We start from the raw sequence: 26,205 nt of genomic DNA on the forward strand, positions 1-26,205 counted from the left end.
GGTTGCTATTTGAAATAAGAGAAAGGGTGGAGAAATCTTTTGAGAGAGGTTATTTTATTTCTCTTTTTTCTATTTTTGACCTGGAGGGGCAAGCAGAAGTCAGACTTTTAGGGAAGGCCCCCCACTGGGGACGCCTGTGGTGGCTAACTGAAGACGATGGTGAAGAACCACTGCATCCTAGTTAGCCATTATTTTCCTTTGGTCCTTGTAAAATTCTGCTTAGGCAGCAACAACACATAAGCAACAACAACACAAAAAAACTTATTGTTTTTTTCTTAATATCTGCCCTGTCCATATCAGAGTGCTGGTAGGCCTGGCTCCTCTACTTCTGATCCAATTTCCTGCTGGTACACCTGGGAAGGAAGTGGAAAGTGGCCAATATGGTTCAGCCCCTGCCACCCAGGAGGAGACCGTGTAAGATTAGGCCAGTTTGTTAGTCTTCTGTTGCCAGGTAGCAAGTTACCACAAATTTGCCGTAAAATAACACACACACCATTGTCTCTCAGTATCTGTGGGTCAAAAATGTGGGCCTGGGGCCAGCGCTGTGGCTCAGTAGGTTAAAGCCCCAGCCTACAGTGCCGACATCCCATATGGGTGCTGCTCCACTTCCAATCCATCTACCTGCTAATGTGCCTGGGAAAGCTGCAGAAGATGACCCAAGTGCTTGGTTCCCTGTACCCTTGTGGGAGACCCAGAAGCTTCTGGCTCCTGGCTTCTGCTTGGCTCATTTCTGGCTATTGTGGCCATTTAGGGGATGAAGCACAGATGCTGTCTCTTCTCTCTCTAACTGCCTTTCACATAAATAAATTAATAATAATTTAAAAAAAAAAGTGGGCATGGCTTAGCTAGGTAGTGTCCTTCCAGTCTCACAGGTCAAAAGAGGTGTTTTCTAAGGCTGGGTTCTAGATAGAGCCTTGACTGGGAGATCTGCTTCCAAGCTCTCAGGCTGGCAGAACCGATTTCCTGATGGCTGTAGATTTCATGGCAAGTTGCTTCTTCAAAACCAGCATTGGGCAGACTCAAACAAGATGGGCCCTGTACACCTACATAATACAGTTGTGTGTTTCCCATCACTTCTTGTTGCCTTCCGTTGGTTAGAAGCAAGCCAGGTCCTGCCCATGCTCAAGGAAGAAGAAAGCTACCCAAAGGCATGACTACCAGGAGACAGGGATAATGGTGGCCTCCTTAGAGCCCATTGCCCAAACTGACAAGACCCTTCAGAATTAAGCATTTGTATTTTATAATGACCTCTTTGGATTCCTCTAGCAATATCTCTTTTGAGGCTTTCGTCTGTTTGGTATAATGATCTAATAGAGTATTTCCTTTTGCTTTCATATCATCATTTTTTCTGTCAGTCTCAGCATAGATAATAGCCACCGTTCTAGGAAAGGAGAGTACCTTTAACAATTCCCTAACCTGTCTACTTTTTATGGGAATTCCAGCAGAGATAAGAAACACCTTGGTTCCAGGGCATTGCTACTCCAGAAGCATACCTGCTGTCTGTACACATGCTTATTTTCCGGTCTGTGTCTAGTTGATGTGAACTAATAAGTACCAGAAGTTCTGTTCTCTGGGTTGACTGTCCCTCAGAGGACCATATGAAGGATTGTCAGTCAGTTTGTGGAATATGCATACTATGAAAACACTATACATGAATTCCAAAAAAACTGTACCAAGATAAGCTTACCTTAATTCTGTTTTTCCAGGAACTTTTTGAAGTATACTTGTATTATAAAGGAGAGTTTCAGTTAGGGATGACATGGCTTGATAGTCCTCCAAGTCAGGTATGATCAGATTAAGTAAAGGGGCTCAGTGACAGTACAGCAAGTCCCCCAAGTGAGGTAAGATAACGATGACATTGTCGGTCATCCCCCAGGGGCAGGAGCCTGGCGGGATTCATTTGCTGCAGTAAATAGTAGCAGTGTAAGTGGGAGACTTACACTTTGTTACTACAAAATCTCCCAAGGTTAATTGGCTGGAAGGTATTGCAGGTTCTCAATAGCAAAGTCTGAACTCTAAGAGGAACTGTGAGAACAAGCAAGGAGCCTAGAATTAGTTGGGTAGGAGCATCAAGAAGTTTCTTAGATTCAGGAACTGCCCTAAGAGAAAGATAAGCTTTTGCAGCCAGGTGAAGGGAGAGGCTATGCTATAGTAGTTTTTGTAATAAGTGATGCTACATAACTTAATGGTCATATGAGAATGAGAAAACCAGAACCTTGACTCTGATGCCAAATTAAGTCAAAATGAATTATGAGACTTAAATGTTAAAGATAAACCACCAAAACTTTAAGAAAATAAAAACATCAAGTTGTCATCTTCATGTCTTAGAATATGCAAAGATTTCTTTTTTTTCTTTTTTTATTTTATTTTTTAATTTTTTTTTTTTTGACAGGCAGAGTGGACAGTGAGAGAGAGAGACAGAGAGAAAGGTCTTCCTTTTGCCGTTGGTTCACCCTCCAGTGGCCGCCGCGGCTGGCGCGCTGTGGCTGGCACACCGTGCTGATCCGATGGCAGGAGCCAGGTGCTTATCCTGGTCTCCCATGGGGTGCAGGGCCGAAGGACTTGGGCCATCCTCCTCTGCACTCCCTGGCCACAGCAGAGAGCTGGCCTGGAAGAGGGACAACCGGGACAAAATCCGGCACCCCAACTGGGACTAGAACCCGGTGTGCCGGCGCCGCAAGGCGGAGAATTAGCCTATTGAGCCCCGGCGCCGGCCTCTTTATTTATTTTTTGACAGGCAGAGTAGACAGTGAGAGAGAGAGAGAGACAGAGAGAAAGGTCTTCCTTTGCCGTTGGTTCACCCTCCAATGGCCGCCGCGGCTGGCGCGCTGCGGCTGGCACACCGCGCTGATCCGATGGCAGGAGCCAGGTGCTTCTCCTGGTCTCCCATGGGGTGCAGGGCCCAAGCACTTGGGCCATCCTCCACTGCACTCCCTGGCCACAGCAGAGAGCTGGCCTGGAAGAGGGACAACCGGGACAGAATCCGGCACCCCAACCGGGACTAGAACCCGGTGTGCCGGCGCCGCAAGGCGGAGGATTAGCCTATTGAGCCGCGGCGCCGGCCCAATTTTAGAATATGCAAAGATTTCTTAAATAGGACATAAGAAAGTAAAAGGAAGTGTTGAAATAAAACTTCATTCAAATTAGCCACTCTGTTCTTCAAAAGATTCCATGAAGACTGATAAAATGCAGAGCCCAAACTAGAAAAAGAGTTACAAGATATATATATATTTTTTTCATATCTAGAATTTATAAAATAATCCTTAAAAAGCAGTTAGAAAAAGACCAAAAATCCCACCAACACTTGATGAAAGACTTTAAAAGCACAAGGGAGGGCCAGTGCTGTGGTGTAGCGGGTAAAACTGCCGCCTACAGTGCCAGCATCCTACATGGGCGCTGGTTCGAGACCCAGCTGCTCCACTTCTGATCCAGCTCTCTGCTATGGCCTGGGAAAGCAGTGGAAGATGGCCCAAGTGCTTGGGCCCCTACACCCACGTGGGAGACCTGGAAGAAGCTCCTGGCTCCTGGCTCTGGATTGGTGCAGCTCCAGCCCTTGCAGCCAACTGGGGAGTGAACCAACAGATGGAAGATGTCTCTTTCTCTCTCTCTCTCTGTCTGCCTTTCCTCTCTGTATAACTGTGACTTTCAAGTAAAATAAAGAAATCTTTAGGGAAAAAAAGCACAAGGCAAGAGGGGATAGTCAAATGGCCAATAAGCATGTGGCAAGATTCCATCATTAGCCGCTAGATAAGTGCAAATCAGAATAACATACATTATCACTCTGTAGCCATCAGTATAACAAGCATAAAGACTGACAGTAATACAGGTACTCTGATACGGGGTGTGGAGGGTTTCAGTCAGGGTCTTAACTGCTATTCCAGATGGTCGCCCCTCAAAGGCTAAATTATGTTGAACAAAAGAAGTCAGGCACAAAACAGTACGAACTGTATGATTCTATTCATATAACAGGCAAAGCTACTCTATAGTATTATGAGCGTACTTCAAAAAAGTTCATGGAAATGGAATTTTAAGATGAATTTATTTTGACACAAAAATTTAGCAATCCTTACATAATTTTTCTTTTTTTTTTTTTTTTTGAGAGGCAGAGTGGATAGTGAGAGAGACAGAGAGAAAGGTCTTCCTTTTTGCTGTTGGTTCACCCTCCAATGGCTGCTGCGGCCGGCGCATCTCGCCGATCCGAAGCCAGGAGCCAGGTGCTTATCCTGGTCTCCCATTCGGGTGCAGGGCCCAAGCACCTGGGCCATCCTCCACTGCCTTCCCGGGCCATAGCAGAGAGCTGGCCTGGAAGAGGGGCAACCGGGATAGAATCCGGCACCCCAACCGGGACTAGAACCCGGTGTGCCGGCGCTGCAAGGCGGAGAATTAGCCTGTTAAGCCACCGCGCCAGCCACATAATTTTTCATAATCTACATTTTCTATTAACTTTTTAAAAAAGATTTATTTATTTGAAAGACTTCCACACAGAGAGAGAAACAGATCTTTTCTCCCTAGTTCACTTCTCAAATGGCCTCAATGGCTGGTGTTCAGCCAGGCCAAAGCCAGGAGCCAGGAACTCCAACCAGGTCTCCCACATAGGTGCAGGGGCTCAAGCATGGGCCATCTTGTGCAGCTTTCCTAGGTGCAGTAACAGGAACTGGATAAGTAGTGGATCAGCCTTGATTTGAACAGACACCTACGTGGGATGCTGGCATTGCAGGCAGCAGCTCAGCCCACTGCACCACAACACCCCTTCCATGAACTTTTTTTTTTTTTTTTTTTGACAGGCAGAGTGGACAGTGAGAGAGAGACAGAGAGAAAGGTCTTCCTTTTGCCGTTGGTTCACCCTCCAATGGCCGCCGCGGTAGGCGCGCTGCAGCCGGCGCACCGCGCTGATCCCATGGCAGGAGCCAAGTGCTTCTCCTGGTCTCCCATGGGGTGCAGGCCCCAAGCACTTGGGCCATCCTCCACTGCACTCCGTGGCCACAGCAAGGAGCTGGCCTGGAAGAGGGGCAACTGGGACAGGATCGGTGCCCCGTCCGGGACTTAGAACCCGGTGTGCTGGTGCCGCAAGGCGGAGGATTAGCCTAGTGAGCCGCGGCGCCGGCCTCCTTCCATGAACTTTTAAAAAGCCTCATATATGCATTGATTTCAAAATTTTTTGTGCCAAAATAAACTGATTTTAAGTCTGTATTGTTATAAACTTTTTGTTCAAATTACCTTAGTATAAGTCAGAACCTCTTAGGGAAGGGATATATTGACTAGAAAGAGGCGTGAAGAAAGCTTTTATGGTTTTGGAAATATCTTATTACAGACATTATTTTCTGTCCTGGAATTACCATTTAGTTGTTTTATCATTTCTATTTCTTTATTGAGATTTATAATCTTTTCATTCATCAGAAATCTAATTTACATTCTTATTTATGAATGCAATGTAAACTAAAGCTAATTAACATATTAAGTACTATTTTGGGGAGTAAGAACATTTGAAATTTATACTCAGTGATTTTGAAATGTTCAGTTAGCTGTTATTAACCATAGACAACATCCTACGCAATAGAGCTAAAAAAAATCCACCTTATTTGGGGGCTGGTACTGTGGCGCAGCAGGTTAAGCCGCTGTCTGCAGTAGCACCATCACATATGGGCATTGGTTCAAGTCCTAGTTGCTCCACTTCCAATCCTGCTCCCTGCTAATGTGCCTGGGAAGGCAGTGGATGGCCCAAGTACTTATGCCCCTCTACCCATGTGGGAGACCTGGAAGAAGCTCCTGGCTTTGGCCTAGCCCACCCCTGACCATTGGTTCACTTGGAGAGTGAACCAGAGATCTCTCTCTGTCCTTCTTTCTCTGTAACTTTGCCTTTCAAATAATTTAATTAATTAAAAACACAAAACCTAATTTGTCCTGATTAAGACTTTGTGTGCTTTGATCATCTCTCTATTTATCCCTGGGCTTTAAATATCAATGTTGAGAACATTACACATATTAGAAATAACAGATGCTGAAGCTGAAACTTCATTCCCTTGCCTCCTCTGCACAGTGCTGGAGACCAAATACATATTTCCTCTTACATCTCAGTTTTAGGATGTGAGGCATTGATGGCCAAAAAAAAAAAGGGGGGGGGGGGGGTAAGAATGTAATCATGAAAGATCCACGAGGGAAATGTTTTCAGATTTTTGTTTTGAAAACTAGAAGACAATCTTTATTCATCTCCTAATGTAAGCCTAGTATTTGAACCACTGGAAGAAGGGATGTTTTATGCAGTAGTATGCAGATATGAAATAATTCAGACCAGCTCCGCAGCTCACTAGGCTAATCCTCCGCCTAGCGGTGCTGGCACACTGGGTTCTAGTCCCGGTCGGGGCGCCGGATTCTGTCCCAGTTGCCCCTCTTCAAGGCCAGCTCTCTGCTGTGGCCAGGGAGTGCAGTGGAGGATGGCCCAAGTGCTTGGGCCCTGCACCCCATGAGAGACCAAGAGGAAGCACCTGGATCCTGCCTTCAGATCAGCGCGGTGCGCCGGCCGCAGTGCACTGGCTGCGGCGGCCATTGGAGGGTGAACCAACAGCAAAAGGAAGACCTTTCTCTCTCTCTCTCTCTCTCACTGTCCACTCTGCCTGTCAAAAAAGAAAAAAAAAAAAGTAAAAAAAAAAAAAAAGAAATAATTCATAATCCATGAAAGGATCACAAGCAAACAATATAAAGAAGTTGAGGGTTTCTGAAGACACAGGAATATTTGGTGGTGCCATGGAAGTCCCACGGCTTTGACACTGTTCTCGGTAAATCATGGAGGCCAGCTGTTAAGCTGGAGATGGGGAAGAGGATGAAGCAGGCAGTTCTATTATGTCAACAGATTGTGGAGAAGCTTGCCATGGAAATCATAAGGCATAATGAGGCTTTTGTGTTACTCCCAGATTATTCTTAGCAAGTTGTTAAGTAATAGATGAAGGCAAACCATGTTGGAGGGATAGTCCAGACCTCCAGGTGTACCTCGCCCTTGTGATGGAGATGTCATCAGTGCCTCCCATATTCCTGAACCCTTCAGAATTCCAGTTGACTTCCAACTGCAGTGCCTGCCTTTCTATCCCTGCAGCCTCTTTTCCTTAGAAATGCAGTGACGTGTGCTGCGTGCTTGCTTGTCAGCTCGGAGTAGCAGGGGATTAGCACCACTCCCCAGCATTATCACTGTATAGTGATTTTGCGGGTGCTATTAATGAAGTGAAATGCATGCTTGTGAGGAAAAGCCAAGAAGCATTTTTTTTAAAGATTTATTTATTTATTTGAAAGTCAGAGTTACACAGCGGGAGAAGAGGCAGGGAGAGAGGTCTTCCATCTGCTGGGTCACTCCCCAGATAGCCGCAACGGCTGGAGCTGAGCCCATCCGAATCCAGGAGCCAGCAGCTTCTTTGTGGTCTCCCACGTGGGGGCAGGGGCCTAAAGACCTGGGCCATCTTCCACTGCTTTCCCAGGCCATAGCAGAGAGCTGGATCTGAAGTGGAGCAGCCAGGACTTGAACTAGCGGCCATAAGGGATGCTGGCACTGCAGGCGGCGGCCTTACCTGCTACACCACAGCGCTGGCCCCGAAGCAGTCATTCTTAATCGAAGTAGACATCTGGATTGCTCACTTGCCAGGATGGTGTTCAGAATATTCAGCAGCTGTGACAATGTGGACCTCAAACTATCACAAGAGGTGTAGGACTGTACACTGTATCGCTGCCACACTGACTGTTGGCTCTTCCTAGGGGAACAGTTATTTCTCATTCTGCCTGGTTCAGATCTTCAGGGTAGGTTGAGAAGTCATTGGGCAGGAAAGGGTTTACCTGGCATTCCCCAAAGTGGCTCAGAGGTAGGTGAGTATGATTTTGGTTGCTTCTGAGAGTAGTGATGGGTAGAAACATTCATTGAACTTAAAAGCCCAGCCACGTCAGCAAGGATGCTGTGACTTTTCCACTCCAGCATACAATTGTTTGTATCCTCTCTTGATTGTGAAAGTAAAGGCTACAAATAGCACCTGGTTTCCTTCAAAAAGAAGGAAAATTTTGGATAGGTTGAGCAAAACCAAAGAACAAAGTAACCAAGGGGAATCAGTCCCTGGATCTTTTGAAAACAAGAGAAGAAGGGGCCACCGTTGTGGCGTAGCAGGTAAAGCCGCCACCTGCAGTGTTGGCATCCATTATGGATGCCAGTTCAAGTCCCAGCTGCTCCGCTTCCGATCCAGCTCTCTGCGATGGCCTGGGAAAGCAGTAGAAGATGGCCCAAGTCCTTGGGCCCCTGCACCACGTGGGAGACCCAGAAGAAGCTTCTGGCTTCTGGTTTCCAATGGGCTCAGGCCCGGCTGTTGCAGCCATTTGGGGAGTGAACCAGCGGATGGAAGACTCAACTAACTCTCTCTCTCTCTCTCTCTCTCTCTCTCTCTCTCTCTCTGACATTCAAATAAATAAATAAATCTTTAAAAAAAAAAACAAGAAGACATGGAGGTTGGTATGACTGAGGTATAAGATGTGTATGACTTGAGGATCAGCTCTGTCTTGGTCAGCTCTTTGTTGCCTATTAAGCTACAGCTCCACCCCTAACTTCTCCCTTGTCCCATGAGCTGACTGAGTGGTCTCATAAGCAAAGCCACAGTGGTTTGGGAAGATAATGAGGAAAGGCAGAGGCTCATATCAGACTCACTTCACTTCTCGTTAGCAATTCTGGTAGACGAGGAGTAGGTGGACATTAAAATCATGGGTTATATGAGACCTCACAGGAGCATGTAGATGTCACCTGTCATGATATTCACAGTGACTACAAAGCCATTATATGTACAAGGGTACTTCAAAAAGTTTTTTGGAAGTGGAATTAAAAGACTTAAGTTTTTTGGTACAAAACATTTTTAATTCACACAAAGTTTCTTGTAATACACATTTTCCATGAACCTTTTGAAGACTCTTTGTACATTTCTTGGGAATCATATTGTGAACAAAGTGGATTTTCTTTTCTTTCTTTCCTGTCTGTTTGAGTCACAACAACAAAGAGAGAGAGTTGTCTTTTGCTGGTTCACTCCCCAAATACACACAATGGCCAGGGAGCCAGGAACTCAATCCAGGTTTCCTGTGTGAGTGACAGGAACTCAAGTACTGGAGCCATCACTGCTGCCTCCCTGGGTCCACATTAGCAGGAAGTCATAGTCAGGAGCTGGAGCAGGCATCAAATGCAGGCGTCTTAACTGGTGTGGCCAACACATACCCCTAGGTGGGCTGTTTTTGTTTTTTGTTTTTTGTTTTTTTAACTGCTTATTATTTTTATTAAGGAAATTGGCAAATGAATTTTCTTTTATAATTTGTACCATTTCTTTGTCAGTGTTGAGTGCAACACATTCATATCAAAGTTTCAAAAAGAGGCCACCTGGTACCCTGCCAACCTGACCCAATTGCAGAGCTTTGCCTAGTAACCTTGACGTCTATAGAATTTAGCTCTGGCAATAACATCATTGACGAAGTCATCATCTATGTCTGCAGTCGTGTCAATGCCTTCGATTCCTGACTTAAAGGCTGAGAGTCCACCTGAAATGAAACACAGAGGCTTAAATTCACATATTAACTGTCAACAAAAATAAAATATGAGCATTCCTAGGATGCTGGCCGTCTGGGCAAATCTTATAAAGCAGGTAGGCCCAAACCCTCCATGTCCTTCACCCCTCCCTGAAAGGCTGCACTACCCAAGACTCACTAGGAAAAATCCCCATTTGGTTTTCTCTCTTGTTTTTCTTGCTGCAAGCATCATGCTTGATCTTTGTGTAGTCTAGGCCTGGAAGAACTAAATCCCCACAAATCTTCATTCTGAGAAAGCTTTATTTGACAACTTACTCATTTAGTCACTCACTGAACTCATTATTCAATAAATGTTTCTGAATACCTACTGTGTGCCAGGAGAGGTGCCACACTGAATTCAAGGTACCCAAGGCATTCATTTCTTCATAGGATGTGTGTGTGTGTGTGCGCACCTACATGCATGTGCTATTCTACCCTACCATTTTATCTTCAGTAATTATTTGTGGATTTAACATAATTGTACTCTGCTTTGATCTCAAGAGTAAAAGACTCCTTGCCTTTAATAATCTTGAAACAGAGAAACTTTTCTGAATTAAGACTATCAAGAGTAGAAGAGGAGAGGCTATACATATACTGGGGATCTATAGGAATTGATGTGGTTGGATGTGATAAGAGAAGGGACCAGAGGGCTTACAAAAACAGTCTGGCTTTCTGGCTGCGATTCCTGGCTATATGATGGTCCATCCAAGGACACATGAAATGCAGAAGATGAGTAGATTTATGGTGGGAGTCCAGTGTGTTCATTCTGTCTGGGCAGTACTGAATTTGAGGGGGTCTGTGGTCTGTCAATTGGAGATCTCTACTTGGGCTTCTCAGGGTACCTGAAACCCTGAGAATGCTTGCAGAGTCAAAGTTTATCCAAACAACCTGGAAAGTGGTTAACAGTATCTTGCATCACAAGAGATGCTATGAGAAGAAGGCAAACATTCTTTGAAGCCATCACGTTGACTCTTAGGGCATTACTCAGTGGTTCGGTCCAGATGAGAGATGCCGTAAGAAGCCCAGCATCTTAGAGAGGGGAAAGGAGTCTGTGGAAGAAGTAACTCAACAATTCACAAAATGCTAGCTCAGCCTTCACAGCTCCCAGACGCACTGCTGACCCAACAAGGGAGGCCAAGGGTGCATCTGACCCTCAGGTCTCATTCCCTGCTCATTCACACAGCACTGTTTATAGGGCCTACCTTTGAGATGTTGAGCCGTATTCCATGTGGGGAATTTTTTCTGGATTGCCTTAATTCTGTCTGCTAGTATCTCAACACCCTGTAAGAGGTGTTCTTTGCTGTCCCAGGCACCAATAGGGTGGCAAATCTGTTTATCAAGCTAGAAAATTAAAGTCATAATATCAGCATCTGAATGAGGCGACACATTTTTTTGTGGTTCCTAATTTCTCTTCTTTATGTTCAAGTTCAAAGACACTGGTCTTGACATGTTTCCTTTATCCCAAGGAATCAATTCTGTTGTCCTTTCTTTAATATAGTGTCAGTGAAACAAAGAAAGGTTTGGGGCAAGTGGATGTGGCATACTTTTAGCTAAGCATTGTAAAATAACCAAAAGTATAATAACAAAAAGAATGTTGTTTTAAAGCATACAGTTAGCACACAAAGTCTGGACACTTATAGTAATAAATTATTATCCAGCTAATTAAGATAAAAATTTGTTTCTAACCAGAAAGGCTAGAAGTCTAAGTGTCTCTCTCTCTCTCTCTCTCTCTTTTTTTTTTTTTCCAAAGAAACCTTTTATTTAAGGGATACAAACTTCATACATTTCATAAGTACAACTTTAGGAATATACTGATTCTTCCCACCATACCCACCCTTCCAACTGAAGTCTAGGTTTCTTAATTTATTTTTTTTAAAGATTTATTTATTTATTTGAAAGTCAGAGTTACAGAGAAAGAGAGGTCTTCCATCTGCTGGTTCACTCCCCAGATGGCTGCAATGGCTGGGGCTGGGCCAGGCCAAAGTCAGGAGCTCAGAGCTGCTTCTGGGTCTCCAATGTGGGTGGCAGAGGCCCAAGCACTTGGGCCATCTTTTGCTGCCTTTCCCAGGCCATTTGTAGGAAGCTAGATTGGAAGAGGAGCACTTGGGACTCATATGGGATGCCGATGTCACAGGCGGTGGCTTTACCTGCTATACTGCATTGCCAGCCCCTCTACAAACTATTTAAAATGGAGCCTGGAAGCAAATATTCCAATAATTTGGATCCCTTTCTCCAATTTACCCAAAGGAACAAGTTGGTTCAAGAAGGGCTTAAAGTGTTTTTATCACCATGGATGAACTGTGCTACTTCATGAACCCCAAGAGGATACTTACAATAATAGTGTTCTTTAGAGTATGTTCTCAGTTAAAACAGAGGGCGTATTATTTATTATAAAACTATAGGGGCCTGTGCTGTGGCGTAGCGGTTAAAGCCACTGCCTGCAGTGCCGGCATCCCATATGGCCTCCGGTTGGAGTCCTGGCTGCTCCACTTCGGATCCAGGTCTCTGCTATGGCCTGGGAAAGCAGTGGGAGTGGGGAATGGCCCAAGTCCTTGGGCTCCTGCACCCACGTGGGAGACCCGGAAGAAGTTCCTGTCTCCTGGCTTCAGATTGGCGCAGCTTTGGCCATTGCAGCGAGTTGGGGAGTGAACCAGCAGATGGAAGACCTCTCTCTTTCTCTCTGCTTCTCCTTCGCTCTGTGTGACTCTGACTTTCCAAATAAATAAATAAATAAATCTTTTAAAAAAGTATAGTTATAAAACTTATAAAACATTTCTCTGAAGATACCCAATAAATGATAAATCTTGTTACTAGAGATGTGTTACACAGATCTCAGAACAAAGTATGGCCAGATGCCCGAGTGATTCGGGGCCTGTAAGCATCGCAGACAGATTTCTAGTTTGTGCAAAGAAAGTTTTTACAGAAGTAGGGCTGATGGAAAGTTTCTAGTTGAATACCTGCATCAAGCCGAATTTAAGGCCTCTATGGTCCCAGCCGTTTTGCAGAACAGCTCCTCCATGGCTTTCTCTGGAGATGATGGCTGCGACGAGAGCAGGGTCTACGCAATGCCTCTGTCCCACTTCTTTGATCAGAGTCTGGTAGGGCTTCAAGGTCCTCAAATCCATCTCAGCAAACATTTCTGAACCACGTATTCCTAAGTAAACAGAAGAGAAACTGCGTTTCCTCCATTCCATAAGGGAAGCCTTTTCCAAGTTTACTAAGTTGGCCATGTCTCTGACTACTGCCCATTCTAAGCCACCCCTTGGATCCATAGAAAACCAGACAGTCCCACACCCCCTAACAGGGCCACTTCTGCTCTGTTTGTCCTTCTCCTTCATGTCTTCTCATTCTGACTAGGAGTCAGCCAATCTGAGTTCTAATCTGGCTACCACCTAGCTCTGAGCCTTGAAGAGTTTTTCTACTGAGGCTCGGGGCTCACTTCTGTACATTAACAGGGTAGGGTTAGAGGTGACCTTGCAGTCACAGCTCTGACACCAGGATGACAAAGGAGAGCACACACAAAGAACAAGAGGCCTTCTTAAAACGCTCATGCTGTCACGCGGGTAAGCATAGCAACAAAGGCAGGATCTAGAAAGTTGACTTAAGGAATAGTTTCAATAGGTAAAAGCAAATGTATATGGCCAAGGTTTGGAACGAATGGGGCCAGGCCTGGGGGAAGTAAAATGGTTTGTTAGGTTGGTCAGCATTCTGGTATTTTTTCTAAATTGTAATTTTGATATTCCATGTTATAATAATGATTCCATCTTTTCAAGATTAATTCTTAAAAAAGAATCTGAAAACAGGGAAAGGGGGCATGCCGGGATGTGCTTTGCTCTCCACTTACCGCAGTGAAGCAAACTCTTTATGTTACAGAGCGCCCCGGAGGTCTCCATGGTCATGATGTCCCCATAGCAGCCGTGGTACAGGCGAGGATGCAGGTGAGGGTTTATTGAGTGCAGGAAGGGAGACGAGCCCCTGGAAGTGCCTGGGGGGCAGAATAGTAGTTCACATGAAGCCGGTGACTTGCTATAAGAACAGTACTAAGCTAACCACCAAGGCCACAGGCCGAGTCTTCCCCAAGTCTTGTTTGCCATCCTTGGCTCATCAGACAAAACAGGGGCTCCCCTTTCCTACTCTGCTCCAATCTTTTTTTTTTTTTTTTTCCTTTTTAATACAGCACTCAGTTCTAAAGCATCAGGCAAAATATTGTGAAAATCAGTTTTCATAGGCCTCAGATGCAGTCTTGATCAGAATTAAAATTACCACAGGAGTTTTAATCAGGAACTTTGACAGAAACTTTATAATGCTGGGACACAAATGCTTCTGGAGATGTAAACATCCACACTAGCAATTTACCTTTATTTAGCAAGGTAAAAATAAAGATACTGCCACATGTGAAATATATTATTTTTATCATGTTGCTGGGAAGTTGAGTTTCTAACTCTAATAAGAAATAAAATTTCAATTTACCATAAAATTTTAAGTTAGACCTATTCTTATTTTTTATTCTGCCACTATAGAGACAAGTCTATTTTCTATAACGTAGACAGGTTTGTTCTAATAGTCCCAAGAATTGTTGGCTTATACAATAAGACTACAAATATCTGTTCTAAGAGGCTACCTTTGGGGTCCAGTGTCCTGGCACAGCAGCTTAAGCTGCCCCTGCTGCAACCCTGGCCTCTCATATGAGCGCCGGTTTGAGTCCTGGCTGTCCCACTTCTGGTCCAGCACCCCTCTAATACACCTGGGAGAGCAGTGGAAGATGGCCAAAGTGCTTGTGCCACTGCTACCCACATAGGAGACTTGGATTGAGTTCCGGGTTCCTGGCTTCGGCCTGGCCCAGCCCTGGCAGTTGCCACCATTTGGAGAGTAAATCAGTGGATAGAAGGTCTGTCTCTCCCTCCCTCCCTCCCTCTTTCCCTCCCTCCTTCCCTCTCTCTCTGTAACTCTGCCTTTCATATAAATTAATTTTTAAAAAGGAAAAGAACTGTCTTTCATTAAAATGTTTGATGTAAAAAGATATGTTGTCTCACTTATGTAAATAATGCTTTTTAATAGGAAGGCAGATTTGATATACCCACGCTAGGTATAGTTCTGATTAACATAACAGTGTAAAGAGACTGGATATTTACTTAGAATTAGGCATATGTGCATATTTATTTTGCAAAGAAAACCAGGCAACTCTAAAGATTAATTTAAATATGTAATCTTTTAAAAAGCAAAACACACCAAACCAACAAAAATACAGTCACAACTCACTCTCTCCCACCACAAACAAGCACAAAAGGAATTGTGAATGGACCAGAAAATTAGGCAGTGATACTGTGACATGAACTTGGAGAACCGAGAAAACCTAGAGGATGAGAGCAGCAGACACCAGCAAACCATGAAGCTCTGTAAGAAGAGTGGATTTCCGTCCGATCCAGAGGGGAGGAGCCATGAGGTCAGCACTCTCCCAGGTGCGCGGTTAGTACCTCTCACCTACAGTGTGTGTGTGAGTGGATGAGCGGCAGGTTCCCTCACAGAGATCACATGTAAGATTGAGGCCTGCTGTTGGGAGTGTCTTCAGGACCTAACCACCCAAGACCTAACCACCCGTCCCACCTTTGCTGCCACCGTGGGCCACATTGGCCTCGCGGCTCATCTGAATCGTTGTGACTGCCTCCTGACCCACCTCCCTGCTCCAGTCTTGGACTTGCTGGGCAGGTTTTTGCCTCAGGGCCTTTACACCGGCAGTTCCTGTTGCCTGGAATTCTATCCCTCCAAGTGTCAATGTGATTTTCTGCCCCATTGCCTTCAGATCTCTGTTCAAATATCACTAAATCAGCAGAAGATATGAATAGACAGTTGACAAGAAAAAGTGGCAATGATCCATACACATATGGGCAGGTCCTCAGTCACACTCAAAGAAGAGAAAGCCGTCCTAAAGCATCACTAAGAACATTTTCAACTCTTCAACACACAAGTTCACGAGGGTGAGTGGGGTTATGAAGAAATAGGCAATCTCCCACATTGCTGTGGAAGGAAGTTTTGCAAATAGCAGTTTCATAACAGCAAAGGACTGAAAACAATGCAAATGCCACCTGTGTGGGGACTGATTGAATCATGCAAGCTACAGCATGTATTATGAGCTATAAAGAGGAAAGAAGATCTACATATACTTCTATAAAATTGTCTCCACGCACAGAATAGTATTTATAGAGGTATTCTGTTTGTGTAAGAAAGAAGAAAATGTGTGTATGTGTGTAATTTGCTTATTTAAAAAACAATACAAGAATGAGCCATAAACTAATAAAAATGGTTCTTTATAGGGAAAGGATTGAGGAGGGTACAGGGCTAGAGGCCAGACGTCTCTAAGTATTCCTTATATGATTTTTATTTTGGAGCCATGTGGTTGTTATCATAAATACAAAAATTGAATAGGAAAGAAATGAATCATGAAAACAGGTCTGTGTTGAGCCACGGTCATGAGTCTCTGGGCCACAGCATGGGGGTTGTTAAAGATGTCAAGAGCAAGCCTACTTGAGTAGATACCAAGTGAAAATTAGAAGGTGATAAGAGAGTATGCTGATTACTATGCCCAGAAGCGCTTGGAAATCCAGGATAAAAATAAGCACAACACACCCAAATACAGGATGATAGTTCATGTAACAGAGAGATCATTTGTGAGATTGTTTGTGCCCATATTGAAGGGGATATGATAGTGGGCAGCTTATGCACGCAAACTACCAAAACACAGTGTGAAAGTGGGTCTGACGGACGATGCTGCAGCACATTGTACTGGCCTGCTGCTGGATCACAGGCTTCTCAGTAGGTTTGGCATGGACAAAATCTGTGCAGGCCAAATGAGGTGCCTGAAGATGAATACAATGTAGAAAGCATTGACGGTCAGCCTGGTGCCCCCACCCGCTATTTGGATGCAAGTCGTGCCAGGACTACTACTGGCAGTTACGTTTTTGGATGTGGATAGAGACTTCTCTATCCCTTACAGTGCCAAACGATTTCCTATTTATGATTCTGAAAGCAAGAAGTTTAATGCAGAAGAACACTGGAAGCACACCATGAGTCAAAACACTGCAGATTATATGCATTACCCTAGTGGACAAAGATGAAGATGCTTACAAGAAACAGTTCTCTCAATACATAGAAAACAGTGTGGCTCCAGACAGGATGGAGGAGATGTCTAAGAAAGCCTATGCAACTACACGAGAGAATCCAGTCTATGAGAAGATGCGTAAGAGAGAAGTCAAAAAGAAAAGGTACAAAATATCCCAAAATGTCCCTTGCCCAGAAGAAAGATCGGGTAGCTCAAAAGAAAGCAAGCAGGGCTGACGCTGTGGCTCACTAGGCTAATCCTCCGCCTGCGCCGCCGGCACCCCGGGTTCTATTCCCGGTCGGGGCACTGGATCCTGTCCCGGTTGCTCCTTTTCCAGTCCAGCTCTCTGCTGTGGCCCGGGAGTGCAGTGGAGGATGGCCCAAGTGCTTGGGCCCTGCACCCCATGGGAGACCAGGAGAAGCACCTGGCTCCTGGCTTCAGATCAGCACGATGCGCCGGCCGCAGCAGCCATTGGAGGGTGAACCAACGGCAAAAGGAAGACTTTTCTCTCTCACTGTCCACTCTGTCAAAAAAAAAAAAAAAAAAAAAGAAAGAAAGAAAGAAAGAAAGAAAAGAAAGAAAGCTTCCTCAGAGCTCAGGAGCAGACAATTTTCTGTGAAGATTTCTCTGATAAAGACAATAAACATATTGACCCAGCCAAAAAAAAAAAAAAAAAGTAACAACAACAACAAAAAAGAAAAACAAAGTTAATTAACACAGAGGAGAATTATTGCATGTGACTAAACATGTCAACAATTAGTAGACTACATCCTAAAAACCTAAGGAATGATAGGTGGCATTTGACCTAATGGTTAAGAAGCTGGTCGGGACACCCACATCCCATATTGGAGTGCCTGGGTTCAAGTCCTGGCTGTGTGCCAGATTCCAACTTCCTGCTAATACACATGCTGAGAGGCAGCAAATGACTGCTCAAGTAACGAGGTTCCTGCCACCCATTGGGAGACGTGGATTGAGTTTAGGATCCCAACTTCAACCTTGGACAAGCCCTGGCTTGGTGGGTATTTAGGGAGTGAACCAGACAGTGAGCACTCGCTCGCTCTCTCTCTCCCCTCTGTCCATCCAGTAAAAGTTAAAAATAAAACAAACAAGAAAATCATAAACTATGTTCACTGTCTTGTTGGTCAATAATACTGTCATAATTATTTTGATGCTATTTTATATAAATAAGTAATGTTAATCCAATTAGAATTAAGATCTTTACTATAAAATAGTAGATGCAAATATAAAGCCCTTGTGTTCTGAAATATGAATGTGAGATATCTGTATGAATGCATAATTATTTTTCCTTTAACTAGAAGGATTTGCAACCCCAGGGCAGTGGAGCACCCCTAGTATCCAAACTGTGATCTCTAAATACCATGACCAGCTAAGAGGAGCCAGTGCTCCTCAGGAAAATGGCCAGTTCCTCGTCTGAACCAGGAAATGCTCAAGATGAGCCAGGACCATCTTCTTGCACCAGAGCTGCAGCTTATATGTTAGGCACACACAAAATAATTTATAGGTGAATATTTAAAATATTTTTTTTTATTTAAGGTTACAGAATTATTTATATAGTGGCAGACAGACAGAGAGAGTGATGGATAGACAGGGCTCCCATCCACTTACTCATTCCTCAAATACCCACAATGGCCAGGACTGGGCCTGGCTGAAGCCAGGAGCCTATAAAATCAAGGCCCCTCTCATGGATGATAGGGACCCACTACTTGAGCCATCACCTGCTGCCTCCCAGAATGCACATTAGCAGGAAGCTGCAATTAGGGATCGGAGCCAGGACTTGAACCTGGCACTCTGATATGGATACAAGTCCCCCAACCTGCGTCTCAACCACTAGGCCAAACACCCATTCCAGGTGAAATGGTTTGATATTATACACACACACACACACACAAACACACACACAGAGTAGGGATAAAGATTGGATAAAATAACAATGGCAAACGTTGAACATTGTAGAAGTTGGTTGTGGGTACATGAGAGTTCAAAAAGTTCATGGAAAATGTGTATTATAAACTATGTATGGATTTCAAAAACTTTTTTGCACCAAAATAAACTTGGCCATTAATTCCTTTTCTATGAACCTTTTGAATCTTCCTTATGTGGGAGAATATATGTCTCTGTGTTTTGCATATGTGAAAAATTTCTATAATAGAAAGCATCTTTAAAGTTACTTTATCTGAGAGACTTTCTTGTACACCCATATTAAAAAGACAAACATTCATATCTCATTCCTTATCCCCATGGTCTTACGTTATTGTATTCACACCACTTATCGCCACTTTACTCTCCTTCCGTCCCTCCTTCCTTCCTTCCTTCCTTCCTTCCTTCCTTCCTTCCTTCCTTCCTAACTTCCTTCCATCCCCCTTAACTCCCACCCACTTCTCTCTCTCTCTTACTCCATAGGGCAAGGACTCCATGCTTTTCTTGGCTGTACCCTCCTCTGCACCTGGAACAATTCCTGACACAAAGGAGACACTCAATAGACATTTGTTCGGTGAATAACTTCATGGATGAAGGAAGGGAAAAGAGGGGGTTATCTAAACTATCTGGATTGTGTCAATCCATTGACAGGTTCAATGTCCTTTTACTGGGGTGCCTTTGCCATGTTCACTCTGTGACCTGCAGACCACAGTCATCAAAGTGATCTGGGCTGCTTATTAAAAATACAGATCACTGGGCACCTAATACCAGAATCTAGGTATCAGGTCAGACAGTCCAGTTTAACCAACTATCCCAGTTGACTTCTCTACATAAAGCTTGAGAAGCACTGCATTAAGGGAACTGGAATATGACCCTGGTCCCTGTACTAAATACCAAGGTCCATTTTTTATTATAGTCACATGTCAGTTATACACAACTACATGGTAACTCGTAATTAATCTACTGGCTCTCTGACCCTGCTTCTATGCAGCAATTTAAAAAGGAGTAAACAAGTAAAAATATGTTTCCTCATCTTTGACCATAAGCAACAGGAAATCGTTGCCTTTGAGTAACCTCCCTTTTCCAAATTTAAAATTAAACATTTGAGAAACAGTTTCTTTTCAATCATCACCCTACAAATAAAGACACTTGAACACTGCTTACAATGGCTCCTTGTTTTTCTTAGACTTAAGTTTCGATCTCTTATTCCAGGTCCCTTACCATCTCACCAGCCTACCTTTCTAGCCTTCCCCTTAGAAGTCTGCTCGTCTGTTCTGCCACAAGGACTTGCCTGCTAGATCCAAAATGTATTTCCTGCATTTCTTTGGCTGGAGTCATTCTTCCCATCCAGCAGGCTCTTCCCTCCTCTTATTAAATCACTGAACTTCAACTATGTCTACCACAACTGCAGCCTTTCAGATGTGAGCCTCCAGGCTTGATATGAGCTCTTCCTTCCAAACTCCTTCCAGCACAGTGGTTTTATTCTATTTACACTCATTTAACTTTTATCTACTGCTTGGCATGGATAATTTTCTCTTTATGTGTCTAGCCTCCCAAAGCACTCTTCGTATACCTCTCAGTAAGATATCAAGCTTGGTAGGTGCATTGTCAGACAGGAAGTAAGCAAACCAATTGATACTTGATTATTTAAAATTTCCACTGATATCGACTTCTTGGCAAACCAAATACACATTATGTAAAAAAGCAGTTGGCTAGTGGTCAAGCTAATCAGAAGGAGTGCCCACTCTTCCATTACTTGCAGTCATTATTCTTTCTAATTCATGACAGCACTAGATGTTTTCATGGAAACCCTGCAAACAATGGTAGATGTCAATCAATGACTTACCAATGAGGGCAATAAATCCCAAAAGGATGACAGGGGTCAGCATGGACCTGTTCTAATTTGAAATAGAAATGAGTTAATTTTAAAACTTGAATATCTTAAAGGAAATTTGCTTTGCTTAAAAAAAATTTAGACTCATTTCCAATTCAATACACATTTTCCAGTTCAAGATAGTATTCTCATAGTCTCAGTATGCTTCATCGGATCATTTTTTCCTAAACATAATGACCCAACTCATCCCAACCCAACTTCACGTTGAAAAGGGTCCCATGCCCATTGTGTCTATGTTACCCCACACCCACTTTCATCCCTACAAGCTCTGTTCTTGTACTACAGTCTCCCTAGGGGAAACAAAACAGTAGATTAATTATGGCATCAGAGAACATGACTTGGAAAAGATTTTTCTGTGCTCCATTTATTTCTCTATCAACTCTTTCCTAGGTTTCATTCAAAACACAGCTCGTAAGTTTCGTAAGATACAAGATGCTCAGCACTAACCTGGTTTTGCAACCTCACAGAGAAAATCTCCCCCTCTCTGAGGTCTTCTGTACTTAGCAGCAAGCTGTGGGTGAAGCTTTTACAAAGCCGTGCTCTTTGTCCTATAGCATAGGTTCAACAATTGGAGAATCCAATGGTCAGAGGACCCCCGCACCTCTGCTCTCACCTGAGCAGACCTCAGTGTGGCTCTGCTGCCGTGGAGGAAGCTTTTAAAAGCCAGCATGGAGACTCCCCTGCCTCTTTTTTCCTTCACCCTGTACCAACGATTGGTAGAGGAGCTTTATAGATGGTTTTAAACCCCACATTTTAAACCACTGACCTCATTAGGCCCAATTATAATAGTACTTTGTGTGTGGGTAGCCTCTTTAATAAAAGGACTTCAAAGTGTTTCCTATCCACTATTAATTAATAAAGCTAATGAATCCCCCAGATTATACTGGAGGCATCTATTTTATGGATTGCTTCTGGATATCTAAAATTGTGCGAGGTAAATAGCTTCTAAATTTGAGAATAGGAAGAGATAAAAAGATAAATAAGCAGGAAGTACAAACAGCTCTCATTCCTGGATTAGTTGTTTACCTGCAAGGCTGAGTTCCCCATTCCAATGTCACACAATCCGTGATCCCCATGCCATATATCATATGATCTCATTCCACTATGTCACATGACCATGATAGGTGAACTTGGATCCTTGCTCCAATGCCACTTCAGACAAACAAGTGCAAGAGAGGCTGCCTGCTCTGGGAGATCAGAACAAAGCCAGGGAGTCACAACATGGCTGCTTAGGGCTGACATTTTCTCAGGATTTGGGTAAAACAGATCTGGCCAGGGATAAAAATGTCTTCAAGGATACAGTATGCTTCTTTATGCTTGTGCCTATTGTCAGTCTCAGAAATGGAAAATGGAAGGGACTCTTTTTTTAAAGATTTATTTACTTGTTTTGAAAGAGTTACACAAAGAGAGGGATAGGCAGAGAGAGATCTTCCATCTTCTGATTCACTCCCCAGATGGACACAATGGCCATTTCTGGGCTAGACTGAGACAGGAGCCAGGAACTTCTTCCGGGTCTCCCATATGGTAGCAGGGGCCCAAACACTTGGACCATCCTCTGCTGCTTTCCCAGGCCATAAGCAAGGAGCTGGGTTGAAAGTGCAGCAGCTGAGATGTGAACCAGTGCCCTGGAACATTTTTTTTTTTTTTTTTTTTTTGACAAGCAGAGTGGACAGTGAGAGAGAGAGACAGAGAGAAAGGTCTTCCTTTGCTGTTGGTTCACCCCCCAGTGGCCGCTCCAGCAGCGCGCTACGGCCAGTGCACTGCGCTAATCTGAAGCCAGGAGCCAGTTGTTTCCTCCTGGTCTCCCATGCGGGTGCAGGGCCCAAGCACTTGGGCCATCCTCCACTGCCTTCCCAGGCCACAGCAGAGAGCTGGCCTGGAAGAGGAGCAACAAGGACTAGAACCCGGGGTGCCAGCACTGCAGCAAGAGGATTAGCCTAGTGAGCCGTGGCGCCGGCCCCTGGAACATGCTAGAAATAGGCTCATCTCCCAGAGAGGGAAGAAGTGTGGCCTGGATCCTCCCTCATGCGTGAGAAGTTTCTTGGATTGCACGCAGGCCTCCCACACACCCACGGAGTGAAGAGCTGAGTAGAAAACAGCAGACCAAAGCCCCGAGTCGAGCAACAACTAAAGAAAGCACAGCCAGGAGAACAGGGCCCCATCAAAGCGCATCTCTGCACCACGTCATGGCACTCACTTCTGTCCTGTTGCCTTCCTGCTGTAGAACAGAAGACAGGCAAGGGCATCCTGAGCCAGTGCGTGAGGGTGAGTCCTGCTTCGACGCTCACGAAGATGACTCATGCAGGGCCTGCTCCTCTGCTACCATCGACACTACAGTCAGGGCCACTTTTTAATGAGGGGTTTCCCAGGGTGCCCTGAGGTTGCCTTAGAAACAGGCCATCGCCGGCAGCATCGCATTGAGGCTGAGCTCGTGGCCAAGCCCAGGCTGAATTGAATGATTTACATGAGGCTTCCAGGCTAAGTACGATGAGAAAGTTTGCAAAAGGTGAGAGGGGAAGAAGTAAAGATTACGTAAAACCTAGTGGGTAGAGGCTGACGCTATGACTAGATGCTCCTGGGGAGGAAAACTGGTAAGATCATTGAATGGCAAGGATATTTCTCTCCCTGCTCTCAGCTGGTGGGGCCACATGTCCCTCCTGGTATGAGGATCCTAATTGTTTCCACACATGCTGGCCATTCTGCCTTACCCAAACTGTGAGAAAACAGATGAGCATTTATTTGACCCCCGCCGTATGTCAGGTCCCTGTGGACATTCTGTTACTCCATTTCCCAACAGCCCTGAGAAGTGGAGATACGACAATGAGCCTGAGAGAACATACGCTTCTTAACAAAGATGGCACACTTAGCAGAGACGGGATTTGAACCCAGGTACCTAAGATCCCAAAATCTATGCCCTCCCATTATATCAGAGATACCAGCAATATGGATGTCTTAGTTCATTTTGTTGTTGCTATGACAGACTATCCGAAGCTGGATACTTTATAAAGTAAAGAAATTCATTGAACTCACAGTTTTGGAGGCTGGAAGGTCAAGGCTGGACCCATCTTGGTGGCCTTTGGGAAGGGCTTTCTGGTTGCCTCAAAACATGGTGAGGGGTTGGGGCTGGGATTGTTGTGCAGCAGGGTGAGCCTCTGCCCTGCTGGGATCCTGCATGCGGGCCTGTGCAGGTCCCAGCTACTCTGCTTCCAATCCAGCTCCTTGCTAATGCTCCTGAGAAAGCAGCGGAAGATGGTCCATTGCTTAGACCCCTAACACTCTTGTGGGAGACCCGGATGTATTCCAGGCTCCTGACTTCAGCCTGGCCCAGCCATGGCTGTTATGGGAATTTGAGGAGTGAGCCTGAGAATGGAAGACCTCTCTCTCCCTCCCTCTCTCTCTGTAACTCTGCCTTTCAAACAAACAAATCAATCTTATGTTTTTATATAAAAGTATATATATAATATATGGTGAATGGTATCACATCATGAGATCACATGGTGAGAGAAGCAAGATCACATGGTGGGGAGGAGCCAGGCTTGCTTTTGTTATAAGATTTATTTTTATTTATTTGAAAGGCAGAGTTACAGAGAGGGAGACAGAGAAAAAGAGATTCTTTTGCATCCACTGGCTCACTCACCAAATAGCTTCAAGTGCTGGGGCTGAGCCAGGCCAAAGCCAGAAGCCGGGAGCTTCATCCGGGTCTCCCACATGGGTGCAGGGGCCCAAGCACTCAGGCCATCTTCCACTGCCTTCCCACGTGCATTAGCAGGGAGCAACCGGGACATGAATTGGTGTTCATATGGGATGCTGACCTTGCAGGCATGGCTTAACCCACGGCACCACAACACCAGTCCCTGAATAAAGACATCTTTTTAAAAAATCTCTCCTAGTTCCCTCTTGCAGGCTCCACTTCTGATCCCCTGGAGAGGCCTTTGTGTGCCTCTGCCTTCGGAGAGCTGCGACTGAAAGGTTCTAGGAGCACTTCCCTAATTAGGAGGCAATGAGTGACAGTGCAGGCGGAGGCACTGTGCATGCCCAAGAAGTAAGATTTTGGTGGGAGTTCTCTGAGGGCCTCCTCAAATTATAGCACAGAACAAACTGCCCCCGTCCTCTGAGCTAGCTTTGGCCAGCACCCTCGGGAGTCAGAGGAGCAAAGCTTCTCAAGCTTCCTTGGCCTCCTCTCCTTCATCCCCATCCACCAGTCTGTGACGATAGAGACCGGGTGGTCTCCACCATGTTGTCGCTTGTGAATCTGAGCCACAGCTCCCCTTGCTCAGGAAGAGCAGCTGAGGGAGGGTGACCATAGGCAGCTCATCCAACCCCTGAGCCTTTATTTTCCTTACCTGTAAAATGGAGATAATAATAATGCCCCACATTGTTTCAAAGATAAAAATAAATTACACTTATTATGTGCAGACTGGTCATACGCCGCAATGCTTAAGATAGATCCAAGTGATTATCACGATGTGGCTGTACTCGCGTCCTTGTTTGGTCTCGCGTCTTTGTTTGTTTATCCATGGGCTCAGAAAAAATAATGTAAGTGTTGCTTTATATATAGGGCAGGAGGCAGGCACGGAGCCTCAACAGAAGTGGTAGGACAAGTAAGGACTCCTGCTGGGACTCAGCAGCCTGCCCGTGGGACTGAAGGGAAGACAACATCAGAAATAGCCTTGCAAGACGCTACAGCCCAAGCACTTGCTGCACAGCTTAGAAGCCTGTAGAAGGAAGGGAATGGCCGGCGCCGTGGCTCAACAGGCTAATCCTCCGCCTTGCGGCGCTGGCACACCGGGTTCTAGTCCCGGTCGGGGCACCGATCCTGTCCCGGTTACCCCTCTTCCAGGCCAGCTCTCTGCTGTGGCCAGGGAGTGCAGTGGAGGATGGCCCAAGTGCTTGGGCCCTGCACCCCATGGGAGACCAGGAGAAGCACCTGGCTCCTGCCATCAGATCAGCGCGGTGCGCCGGCGGCCATTGGAGGGTGAACCAACGGCAAAAGGAAGACCTTTCTCTCTGTCTCTCTCTCTCACTGTCCACTCTGCCTGTCAAAAAAAAAAAAAGAAGAAGAAGAAGGAGGAAGGGAATGCCTGGGAATGACAGCACAGGCAGCAGGAGGCCCTGCCACAGGTTACACTAGAAGTGCAATGCAATCCCCGAGTACTTCTAAAAAATGTACGTATTTGAAAGGCAGAGTTACAGGGAAAGAGAGAGAGAGAGAGAGATTGCCTCCACTAATTCACTGCCCAACGAGCTGCAACAGCTGAGGCTGGGCCAGGCTGAAGCCAGGAGTCTGGAACTCCATCCGTGTCTCCCACATGGATGGCAGGGACCCAAACATTTGGGCCAGCTTCCCCAGGCATATTAGAAGGGGGCTGGATCCAGTGTGGAGCAGCTGTGCCCATGTGGGATGCTGGTATTTCAGGCAGCAACTTAACCTACTGTCCTCAATCCCCAAACACTTCAATGCCAGACTTGAAGGATGAGTGCTTTTCTTGTCTTGGGTTTAATCTACTATATGATAGGTAAAACACCACTTGATAGGTTAAAAAAAAAACATTTGATGTGGTTACATCACTGGTCTCCCAGGGTCATATATTTGACCAAAATTTCAGAAAAGATTAAAAAATGGACAACAAAGCTCACAAAAATATTGCTAAACTTCATTAGAAATTAGGGAAATACATGAGTGTTAATATCATGACTGAGTGTTTATCCT

At 45.0% G+C, this 26,205-nt stretch overlaps 1 protein-coding gene and 1 pseudogene across 1 annotated transcript; one reads left to right on the forward strand and one right to left on the reverse strand.

Annotated features, from left to right (window-relative positions):
• Window positions 1-9,421: 9,421 nt before the first annotated feature.
• Window positions 9,422-15,358, reverse strand: LYG2 (lysozyme g2). Its single transcript, XM_062208885.1, has 5 exons — window positions 15,172-15,358; window positions 13,412-13,552; window positions 12,525-12,721; window positions 10,770-10,908; window positions 9,422-9,540 (listed from the first exon to the last, which is right to left on the reverse strand). Exons 1-5 carry the CDS (start codon window positions 15,356-15,358, stop codon window positions 9,422-9,424), a joined length of 783 nt encoding a protein of 260 aa, XP_062064869.1.
• A 44-nt stretch (window positions 15,359-15,402) lies between these two features.
• Window positions 15,403-16,915, forward strand: LOC133772426 (large ribosomal subunit protein uL18-like; annotated as a pseudogene).
• Window positions 16,916-26,205: the final 9,290 nt, after the last annotated feature.

The sequence above is a fragment of the Lepus europaeus genome, chromosome 13, assembly GCF_033115175.1.
Source record: "Lepus europaeus isolate LE1 chromosome 13, mLepTim1.pri, whole genome shotgun sequence".
Taxonomy (NCBI): domain Eukaryota; kingdom Metazoa; phylum Chordata; class Mammalia; order Lagomorpha; family Leporidae; genus Lepus; species Lepus europaeus.